A 12217-nucleotide genomic window follows, 5' to 3' on the forward strand; every position below is an offset into this window, starting at 1 on the left:
AAGAATGTTATTGACAGCCCCTGTTCTAAAAACAACCTACGATCCCGGCCATTTAACCCTTTGATCGCCATAATTTATGACCATGGTATGATGAAAGGAAACTCCCCTTTTCGATCGGGTAACCTGGTTTCTCGGTGACCCGATTGGGGACTGGAAGACCCCTCTACAGTCAGCGCTGGGGACATAGAAAGGACCCTAGGCTTTGTGTTCAAGTTAGAGATCAGTGGGTTACTGAGTGGTGGGAGCCGCAGCGATCACACATTTATCACCTATCCCTTTAAGGGATTTAAAAAGGTAAATAAATGAGGTATACTTTAAGTAAAAATAAGTATTTGAAGTTTTATGATTGGATACAAGCATAAACCAATATTACTATTTAATCTCTGCATTGTGCTTATTTAGTGAAAAGTAGTAATATTGTTTTATCTTTGTGAACAAGTTCAGATAATGCTGTCAAGATAGATGATATTTTGTTAGTGAACTTGCACATCTGAAATTATTAAGGAATCATCGCTACAATTGTTGCTTATAAAGGCACACATGCTGTGCGCTTCCACGGAGCGGCATTGTACCTGCCGAGATGTGGCTGAAAACCGTGCTGGCACGCTTGTTTATGCATGTAAAGCTACTCGTTACCTGCGCCCATAAGGGTCTATTCATTAATATCTGCAAGATTTTGCAGGTACACATTAGTTTTAGCCGCAGCTGTAAGCAGTCCTTAACAAACAATTTCACAACCGAGCCGAAAAGCCTGCTAGCGAGGTTACCCTTAGTAATTAATCTAAATTACATTTTAAAAGGAAATTTATTAAATTGCTTCTGTAACTGTGACAACTGTGGAACTTTGAGTTGCAGTTAAATTGTTCTGCAGCAAATCCTATGGGGGGGGGGGGTATTTATTAACTTTTCTATGCCTGTTTTCTGTCATAGAAAATGTGCACTAAAAATTGCAACTTTTGAGCCTTACGTGAAAAATGGGCGGTGCTTAGTGGAAACGGGGGTGGAGTTTGCCTGACAAATTGTCTCTAAATTATTCCAAAAGGTGGCGTAAATTATAGCGCAAATCTGAACCAGCTCATAGCTCCCATAGATTTTCCTCTGTGGCGCACGGACGGAGAATGGAACGCGAGTCCTAATAAATCTCCCGCCTTTATCTTTATCATATGCCTTTCTGAGAGTAGTACTTCCCAATAAAATAGGCATGTAATGTAAATATAGTATTTCAGTTTGAATTTAGATTGCTACTGTAAATTACAACTTCTTTTTTTTTTTTTTTATATCCTTTTTATTATCAGTTTTCACATTTTCTTACAAACATTTCACGTAACAGTTACATCATGAGTGCGCAGCACTCTACTGTCATGGAATTAACTTTGAATTAAATTCAACATAACACATAAACATATGAACATGGCATAATTGTCTATCTTCAGATGGACTGAAAGCATGACTTCCCCCAACCCCGACACGACCTAGGTCATCAATAAGTTTCTACTCATCCTTTTTCCCTCAGCTGATTCAGAGTTGCAACCCCCCTAAAGTGCCTGCCAAGAGCTGTGTACAATACCACTTTGTGTACTGGAAGGGCCTAACAATTTCCGCTATTTCGGCTGCTGTACATTGCGATTCTATGAATGCTTGCCACTTATCAAATAGCTTCTTGGTTCCCGTTTCCTTCCGCCTTTCCACCTCCACCCTCTCAAGAACCAATAACTGTTTCAGCCGCGACACAATCATTTCTAATCCCGGCATGTCTGCCTCTAGCCATTTACTCAGGAGGCATCTCAAGGCTACCAGTAGAATCGTGTGCACCAGCACGGGAGGTGATCTCACTCCTCGAGCACCCTCTTCCTCCGGCGGCCGCGCCTGATGTAATAGTAGCGCTTGCGGCGTCATTGGGAGATTAGTTTTCCAATGGTCCTCAATATATTTCTGTACCATCCCCCAAAATCGTTTCGTATGTACACACCCCCACACTCCATGCCACAAATTCGTCAGTGGTGTATTGCACTTGGGACAACTTGTAATGCGATCAGGGAAAGATTGTGAAGGCAGAATATTAAAGCCATATATAGCTGCATGCATCAACTTAAAATAGGTTTCCCTCCAGCTCTCATTTATCCGAACCGTCTCCCAACCCCCCAGTATGATCTCTCCTATACCTGGATCCTGAGTCCACCGTTCCCAGCTTTTAAAACTAATCCTTGATTGCGGCCGAACAAAACCATCTCTTAATGCTCCATACAGCCCCGAAATGGTCGCCCGCCCAGTTGTTGGACCCATGACCTCATCCAGAGTGTGCGAGGTAGCTTTCTTACTCCTTTACAACTTCTTTATTGCACCAAAGCTTTTCTGAACATTAATGTTTTTTTTAAACGTTTTTATTAATGAATTGTGTTCCATACCATACAGGAATTAATGTTTGAGACAGAGAAAATAAGAAATGTGTTGGATGCAACAAATCGTCCCAAACTTTATGAAACTCTGGATGAATTGCAGATGAGGTAAAGTCAATTATTTTAACGCAGAAATGTATGTATAAGTTGATTAAGCAGTAATTAGGCTCTGTTCACACACTTGCGTCCAGTGGTTTCATCAGGATGTCCCATATTTTTTATGACAAAAATAGTGCGTGTTTCTTGCTGTCAAAAGTACCACAAGTCAATGAGAATACATTGGAAAATGGATCTGTAGCTGTTATGGATTTGTTATAAACGTAAGCCACGTCACTGGTGTGAACAGTCTTAAAACAATTTTTTTTTCATCATTCATTTAACTAAAAACAGTCAAAATGTAAAATAATTATTTGAATAATCACTATAGTATAAGGCGGGATTCACACGACCGGGTCGCGTCCGAGACCGAGTGCCGGCCGGTAAAATCGGCCATTCTGCCCGGCCGGTTTGCATAAAGTTATGCATCCGTGCCGGGCCGGGCAGATCCGGACAGTGACATCAGCGGCAACTCCTGAAGGGGAATCCCCATGTGTTCGGGGATTCCGCTTCAGGAGTTTCCCCTGATGTCACTGCCCAGATATGGACAGAGACATCAAGCGCTCTGTCCAGGAGCGGAATCCCCGAACACACGAGGATTACGCTCCTTCAAGCAGCTAAAGTGCGGCTAGCACATAGCAGAGCGGGGAGATACCTCCCCGCTCTGCTATAGTGGCGTCGCTACAGTAGTAGCAGCCGCAGCAGCTGCAGCTGCTAGCGGTGCCATCAAAGGTGTCGCCGGGCCAGGGCGCTTTTAAAACAAGCAGGAGAAGGGAGCCAGCGCAGCGTTTGCTTCCACCTGCTGTACACCCCGGCCCTGCCACACCGTGTACAGCGATGCCATTCGTCAGAATGGCATCAACTCCTCCTCCTCACATGCACTCTGCACTGTGAGGAGGAGGAGATAGAGCGCAAGAGCCGGAAAACCCGGCCGTCACTCGGGACACATCCCGGTGATGGCCGTGTATTACCCGGCCCCATAGACTTCTATGGGAGCCGGGCGGCCGGGTACCCGGGCGAAAATAGAGCATGTCCTATTTTTTGACGGGCGGTTTTCCCGGCCGTCAAAAAATCGGTCGTGTGAATAGCCCCATTAGGGGTCTATTATTCCTAATGCAGCCGGGTGCCGGCCGATTTATGAACGGCCGGCACCCGGCCGGGAAACCCTGCCATGTGAATGAGGCCTAACATAGATTTTTTTATTTTTTTTAACTTTTATTATCTGTAAATTATGGTGTGCTGACAGTTGATTATTGATTCTGAGTCACTTGATGATCTTGTTTCTGTAATCCTTTTTATTTAGACTCTCTCTGTGTGAGAAAGCTCTATCTCAGTATTTGGAAACAAAGCGTCTAGCTTTTCCTCGTTTCTACTTTGTGTCCTCTGCAGATTTGCTGGACATTCTTTCTAAAGGAAGTCAGCCCAAACAGGTATGTTGCATACTTCTCATGTATGGTTTGGCAGGTTGGAATGACTAAGCCTAAGGCCTAGTTCACACGCAGTATTTTACAGGCAGAAAAAATTATGACCTGCCTGCACTTTTTTGCCGCAGTTTTCACAGCATTTTTTCGCCCGCTGCCAAAAAATGCTATGAAAATTTGCATGGAAATGAGCGCCGCATGTTTTTTCAGCCTCCCATTGACTTCAATGGGAGGTCGGAGGCAGAACTATGACAAGAAATAAAATTCTGCTTTTTTTTTCCCGCGAGCAGCAGAAAGCCACCCAGGGAAAAAAAAGCTGACTCTGCCTTCCATTGAAAGCAATAGGGGTTGATTTCGGACATTGTTTGGCGCTGATTCCAACACGGTTTCTGCGTCAAAATTAGCACCAAAAGTCTGTGTTAACTGGGCCTAACTTACTCACACTGTAAGGGTAAGTTCACTTGTAGCGTAAGCACTGCGGATTTCTGCAATGTATTCCTTTGCGGAAAATCTGCAGCATAATACAGTAGCAGCAGAGTGGATGAGATTTGAACAAATCTCATCCTCATACTGCGTAAATGATAAACTGAAAAACCACTTAGAAATTGAGCTGCGGTGTGGTTTTTTAATCCGCAGCATGCCAATTGTATTTGTGTAATCGCTGCTTTTTTGTTACGGGTTTTCCCCATTGAATTCAATGGGAAGGTAAAGCCCGCAGCAAATAGCAGATGTTGCGACTTTTGCGGCGGAAAAGCTGCGATTCCGCCACAAAAATCGCGACATAAATAAATTGATGTTTACCCAGAATTCTGTGCTGCTTCGTCCAGGCTGGCCTTCTGGGATGACATTTCATCCCATGTAACGGCTGCAGCCAAGCACAGGCTGCAGCGGTCACATGGGATGAACGCCATCCCAGGGAGGCCGTTCCGCAGGACATCCGAGAGTAAGTATGGACTTTTTTTATTTTTTATGTCTTCGGTTTTCTGCAGTGGACCTTCCGGCCGAAAAACTGCACCACAATTCCTTGCAGCTGCCAGGGCGGATACGCTTTTTACCTTTACACAGTGTATCGGCCTCCTGTATGACCTTACCCTAGTGCCCTGTTCACACTGAGTTTTTTTTGCTGACAGAAAAATATCTGCCGCAGATTGGGACCTGTCTGCAATTTCTTGCCGCGTTTTTCGCCCAAGGCCATACAGCTCCGTGGGCAAAAAATGTCACCAAAAACGCTTTCTCTGCCTCCAATTTATTTCAATGGGAGGTCACAGGCATAACCACGGCAAGAAAGAGCATGCCACTTTTTTTTACCGCGAACACCAAAAAGCCGCCGTGGAAAAAAACCGCCTCTGCCTCCCATTGAAATCAATGGGAGGCGGTTTCGGACGCATTTTGGTGCTGATTCCGATGTGGTATCCGCATCAAAATCCGCGTTAAAAATCTCAGTGTGAACGTGGCGCTTACACGTGGCATACTTGGATTGTATTACTAAAGCGTAAATATGCTACGAAAATCTTTGTATACCTATGGGAATATTTTTTGCATAGGCATACGTTGTAGTTTTCCGTAGCGTATTTTTACACTGCGGAGATACGATGCACGATAGTTCTATTGGCAATTGAATAAATATCCTTTATATATTTGTATTTAATAAAAAAAAATACAAAATAAGAATTGTATGCATCTATTGTGTGTTAGACATTTACTCAAGCATTTTAATTAGTGAAGGTTTAGTAAACGGTCTGCCTTTGAAAATTATTTAGTAACATTCAGATATCTCAGACATATGTGACATGTTTTGGAAGTGTTAGAATTTTTGAGATCACTTGCAACTTTCTTTCTCCTAGGGAAACAATGAAGTCACCCGTAAATTGCAGTAATTCCGTGGTGCCCTAGCCTTAATGACAACAATGAAAATCCCTACACCTCTCTCTGTATTACACAATATTTTCCCTGGAGATTTTCTAATCCGACATATAGAGACAAGGAATCTTTGAGCAGTGAAATCCTTACTATGTATACAGTGAATATTAATATGGCATATGACCAATTATAACACGACGGGGGGGAATTTATTAAGACTGGCATTTCATATGCCAGAAAATTGGAGTAAGTTAGGGAAAGATGCGAACGCCTCTTAATAAATGTTTTGCATCTTTCAGCCAACTGTGCGACAAAAAGGTGGCGCCTTGACCGCGGCTCTGCACCATCCAATCCCACCCCCCATATGCTATAAAATGGAAAAAAAACTTACCTCACCACTCCTTTTCTCCCCTCCTTAACTGCGATGCAGCACTTGGTGTTATCAGTTCTAGTGCTGCGTCACAAACAACGTGTTCAGTATATTGTATGAACCGCAACATGCTGAGGGGAGAAGGGGAGCGCTGAGTTCAGCATTCATAAAAAAAATGTAATATATTTTTTATTTCATTTAATTTTTTATTAAATTGTCCGATAAGGGGGTTAAACGGGTAGCTCGATTGGGGGTAGGGACGCACGGTAAGGGGCACATCACCACTAGCTTACTACGCCCCACAGAGTGAAATCTACGCCAGCTAGGAGCTGACGTAAATTTTCACTATAATTCATGCCAATTTCCTAATTACAATTTGTCAGGATCTCTGTGACCAGGCCCCTTCTGCGGAGCTGCGCTCCCTTTCCGTAAAAATTGCGAGGGTGTCTTAAAAAGACCAGAAGTGCAAAATGCAACTTATGTGCCCTTTTGCCACTATTCTACACTGGACACTGGCGTAGAAAGATTGTTAAATCCACTCCTACATTCATACTATGATCAGCAAATTTGTTTTCACATTTTATCTTAATCATCCATTTATTCCCAAAGCATTCCTATTTTAAATAGAGATGACCTCGGATCATTCTGTAATATGGCAACTACTTATTTATTGTGTCATTTGGAGATAAACTTTACAAGAACAGTAAATAGTGTATTCTGGAAGAAAACACGCACACGCAGGACAGTTATAGTTCTTGGTCCCTGATGATTCTGAGAGCGACTGACATCAAATTTATAACATGCTTGGATCATAGAAAGCTCATGTCTTATCTAAGGACTCTTCAGTGAACTGCATTGTTTTTCATTGTGTCAGTGACCCGGCTGTTGATAATGGTAATGAGCTTCCTTCAGTTTCTAGAACTGTCATTCTCATATCCTCCCTCCTACACTAATCTGCCAACCTATGTGACAGGGAAGACCCATTGATTTTCTGCTAAATTATCATGCACAAGATTTACACTGTGCTGCTCCAAAAAAAAACGACATGAGCCTTCTGTCCTGACACAATTTGTTACTTTGAGAAATATGTGTTCTCCAGCTGTTCAGAGATGAAGGGTAAAACTGTGTGAAGCCAACGTTTATACTGGACAGTATTTCTGTTTTACTACATTCATGCTATGTCTATGATGAATTTATAAAGAGAAAAGTTACCTTTTCAGATAAAGTCAACAATCAAATTATATATATATATATATATATATATATATATATATATATCAATTATAATTTTGCAAGCTTTTACCCTCTTAGGCATCCATTGTTTTTCCTGCAATTTTTATTAAAGGTTTTACAACAAAGTAAAAGAACAACAAAGCTTTACTATACTATAACCATACTTCCAGTCATTACAAGATAAAGACATATCAAAATGTAAATGAAAGAGTAACTAAACTGTTAAAAAATTCTGACATTTCATAGTGACATGTTAGAAGTTTTGATCAGTGAGGAGTCCCAGCACTGAAACCCCCCACCGATTGCTAAAATTAAGCGTCAGAAGTGCTCGGGTGAGCGCTCTGGTGCTTCGTTTTTTATCGGCTCTTCTCGGAAAGCCGAGCGAGCGGTGTACAGGCTAATAGGAGCGAACAAAAACTATTTATGAGGAGAGGACTTCCCTCCACCTCAACTCACCTTCCCCCGCCCTCCTCATAGTGATTGATGGCTGGCTGCTGTGGATCTGCATACACATTAGTCTGTCAACCCCTGAGAGCAGGGGGAGCACTCTCCTCATGAATACACTGGACTCCTATCTGTGAGCCCGATATATTCTTTGTTCGCTCTTTTGAGCCAAACCGCACAATATGTTTTGGGCTAATAGAAGAATAGACCTGTCCCTGTAATTTGCTGCCCTTACATAGGACAGCATATTAAGGCAAAAGATCTGCTTTAATAAAAGCTCCTTATCATAAGAAGTTATCGTGAAACTTGTCCTCGGTCCTCTTTAGCATTTATCTTTTGGGTTCCCTTATATTTACATGTATGATATAACAAATTGGGGATACTACTGATTTCTTCTTTGTTCCTTATACGATGTAAACATTAGTACAGTATATTTTATCAGTGGTTTAAAAGAGAGACTACACACATACAAACTTCTAAAATATACAGTACCTTCAGAGTGGACTACAGCACCATCTATAGTGCTTATTATTCAGCTCCATATAGTTTTTGGCCTCCGACACATATTTAAGAACATTTCTGTCAGATACATTTGTAGAACAACACCCTAATTGGCGCTAACTATACAACTGTTGCACAAAACTGTAACGGGCCTTATAACGTGTCGGGTGGTTTACAACTGGTTAAAGAAATTTTTTGCCGAAAATCAGCAGGTTCACATTACTCAAATATCCAAGATATGTGTGACGTACTCTGTATCTATTTATCCATTTCAGGTGACACGACATTTGGCAAAACTTTTTGACAACATTGCTGATCTCCAGTTCCAAGAACATGCTGAAAATGAGGCAACTGGGATGTACAGCAAAGAGAAGGAGTATGTCCCATTCAGTGCGGCTTGCCATTGTGGAGGACAGGTGATTACAAATATTTGGACTTTTGTATCCTGGATGATAAACTATAGTTATGTATTGCGGTTTCTATTCTAATGACGAAGGGTTACCATGATTTTGTAAGAAGGATCCTAATAGAATAGTACTTACCAGTTTTTAATATACTGGGGCAGATTTAGGCAGATAATCTAGATATTCTGGGGACATTTCAGCCCACAACTGTGACTTTTTCCAGACGTGTTACTGCCTTGTAAGGAATCTTTACCTGACCCTACGTTGAGGCTCACCTCGCGAGAGCTCTATAAGATTGAGATCTGATATTGCAGCCAGCCAGTTCTTCAAATAGAAAATTCAGCCTTTATTCCCCACCCAAATATTTTCTGTATAGCTTAGTTGTGTCATTTGGATTATTGTCCTTTTGATGAAATTTGTCCCAATCACATTTTAACCACATGGCATGATTTAAAAAAAAAAAAAAATTGCCATACAAGTTCAAATATGTATGGAGCATTAAAATGACACTTATAGTTTTTGAGGCCATACTGTACCTCCGTATACCTCCAATTTGAGGCATACAAAGGTTTTTTTTCTTGTATTCATAAAGAATCCGAAATAAATATTGTGTTTATTCTTTCAAAAGCTGTAGCATGTAGATTTTCCCCTAGAAGCAATGTTTCCAGAGAACACCTTCATTATACAGTGCTGTACGGAGGCGCCATATGGCAGCACACTGAACTATAAGGTCTCTGTGTGCAGCCATATAGGTTCTTTGCATATGGATCTTTTGTGTGCATGAGCTTTAAAGGGGTTTTCCCCACATCAGGGACATTTATGACATGTCCACTGGATATGTCATAAATGTCCGATACAGATGTAGCCATCTTTACCATGACTTTTAACGCATTAAATACACAGTGGCTAGATCCCTTATCGTGACTTTTTCAATGACTTTTCAATGGCTTTCGTTGTGTGATATCACGCTGCAGCAAGTTATGATAGTCAAGTTAAAGATGGCTACATCTGTAGATGTCGGTCCCACCTATCTCTAGAACGGGGCCCCCTAAGCTCTGTTCTACCGCTCTGTGTTGCAGCTGAAGCGTGTGATTTCCGACCATGTAGAAGAAAATAGTGTAGCTCGCTGAGCTACACTATTTCCGTAACTACCATTCAGTTCTATGGGGCTTACGAAAACAGCGTAGCTCAGCGTGCTACACTGTTTCCTTCTTCGTGGTCGGAAATCACAGAGTCAGCCGGAGCACAGAGAGGTAGAATGGGGTTTAGGGGGCCCAAACCTCCACCCATTGATTTCAATGGGAGTCAGCGGCGGCGTTTTTTTCCTTGAGCGTCTTTTGTCCGCTCGCAGTAAAAAAAAACATGACCTTTCTTGAGGCGTTTTCCGCTTCAAAAACCCCATTGAATTCAATGGGAGATGGAAATAACTTCTGCGATCGTCTGCGGCCGTTTTTTTACTCCGTTTTTGACACGGTTTTTGGCAAAAAACGTTAGCGTTTTTTTCCTTTTACCTGTTGAAGAAAGAGGTAAAAAAAATGCATCGAAAAACGTGTGTGGTACAAAACCACTTAAAAATCACGAGCTGGATGCAGAATTTTCTGAACTGATCCTAAATCTCCTGCTTTCCCAGCAACAAATGCCATTATATTTACCAGAATGAATTAAAGGGATATTCCGGTTTCAGCAAGTACAGGTTCTTTGTATAATGAAAAGTTAAATATTTTCTACTATGCTTTCTGTTTTAATACCTAAAAGATTTCAAGATCTCTGGTTGCAGTCATTCAGTAGGAACCTTCCTTGTTTACTTCCAGTGGATAAAGATCTGCCATGGTCATGTAATGGAGACACTGATACACGGCTCTTGTAATGAGCCAAGCACCTTCACAGACATTGATACAGAAAGTGTATTTGAAAAATGTATAACTTTTCATTATACAATTAATTAGCTTTATTTACTCCAACTGTAATACCCCATTAAGCGTGTCTCTGGGGGTTCTTTAATTTTATTTACATGTGTTCTCCTCTTTGAGCTAAATATTTCAAACTAAGGCTTTGTTCATACAGTACAGTTTTGGTTCAGTTTTTGTAAAAGAGGTGAAGAATCTGTATTGTCTTTTGTGCATTCAAAAACTGCAAAAAAAAGGAACTGTGAACAAATTATCACCTGTCCATAATATTCTTTCAGTCATCAACTATCCAATATCTATGGCCTTTCATTCCTATTTTCCAGTTTCCAGTAGCAGATGACATTGGTATTTGAGGAGTATTGCTGAAGGAAATACTGCGGTCAATGGGGATCTTATTCATTGACTAACAATTGGTATTAATGCGATATTTTATTTGACCCTGCAGAACCAATCTTCCTAGACTTCTGTATGGCATGTGGATGAAAGAATCTATTGGTGTTAACTATAGTCTAACCTGAATTTTCTGGTTTAAGACGTGTTCTACTTTTATGCAATTCTATGGATTATGATATTGCCCTTATAATCATGTACAGTACAAGTTTCATGAAATAGTTATATTTATCATGTAGAAGCCTGTCTAGAAAAATCTATAATCAAATTTTTTTAAATTTTTTTTTTTATATGTATAAATTTATATATACACAAAAGGTAGAACACTGGTTGAAAAATGTGGAAGATACTATGTGCGAAACTGTGCGGTATCATATAACTGAGGCTGTGGCTGCATATGAGGAAAAGCCAAGGGAACAATGGATTTTTGACTACCCAGCTCAGGTGACGTTGACCAGCTCCCAGATCTGGTGGACCATTGATGTTGGAATTGCTTTTGACAGGTTCGAAGAAGGTTTTGAAACCGCACTCAAAGATTATAATAAAAAACAGGTATGTCCAGGTAATCGTATATCTGTACAACACAGGTGCTAGATACCTTATAGTGCCAGCTCTAAGAAAGCTACAGTATATAGCTATATTCTGAATTGCATTGTCCTGTGTCAACAGCAGTAACCCACTCTTCTCTTTAATTTCTTGACATATCTTTATAATGGTTGGTGCTCCATTTTTCTGATATAGGGCTTCAAATCACCTGCTTCCCTTCACAAAGACATAAGTAAGGCCCTTTTGACACACGTGTCGGATTTGACACAGATTTCCCTGTGCAATCAGATGACATTCCGCATCTGGTGCATGCGAATGGGGTCTCCGCAGCCCCGTTCACATAGTACGAATATTTTCTAAGCAGATTTTTCTCCACCCTATAGAAAAAAAATGAGGCACAGAAATAAGTAGCATGCTATTATTTTCTGTGGATTCTGCAAGGGAAAGCCGATGATTAGCCTCATTGAATGACAATGGGGCTATTCCTCTTGCGGATCTGCAACACATCAGCAGCAGAAATGCTTCCGATTTTTTAAGCAGATCATGTAGTATATACGTGTCAAATTTGCAATACGCAAATCATACATGTGGGGTTGTAGTGGTTGTCTGACATTATGTCAGAACCTGTTCTTGCGTTTGGATCTGGTTA

At 41.1% G+C, this 12217-nt stretch overlaps 1 protein-coding gene across 1 annotated transcript in view; it reads left to right on the forward strand.

The window, feature by feature from the left end:
* Positions 1 to 12217, forward strand: part of DNAH11 (dynein axonemal heavy chain 11) — a 228068-nt gene that overhangs the window by 64725 nt on the left and 151126 nt on the right. Inside the window, exons 28-31 of the mRNA XM_075827324.1 lie at positions 2413 to 2504; positions 3796 to 3922; positions 8597 to 8737; positions 11341 to 11574. Of these exons, the coding sequence (XP_075683439.1) occupies positions 2413 to 2504; positions 3796 to 3922; positions 8597 to 8737; positions 11341 to 11574 (594 nt within the window). The remainder of the gene's footprint in view (positions 1 to 2412; positions 2505 to 3795; positions 3923 to 8596; positions 8738 to 11340; positions 11575 to 12217) is intronic.

Source organism: Rhinoderma darwinii, chromosome 5 (assembly GCF_050947455.1).
Source record: "Rhinoderma darwinii isolate aRhiDar2 chromosome 5, aRhiDar2.hap1, whole genome shotgun sequence".
Lineage (NCBI taxonomy): Eukaryota > Metazoa > Chordata > Amphibia > Anura > Rhinodermatidae > Rhinoderma > Rhinoderma darwinii.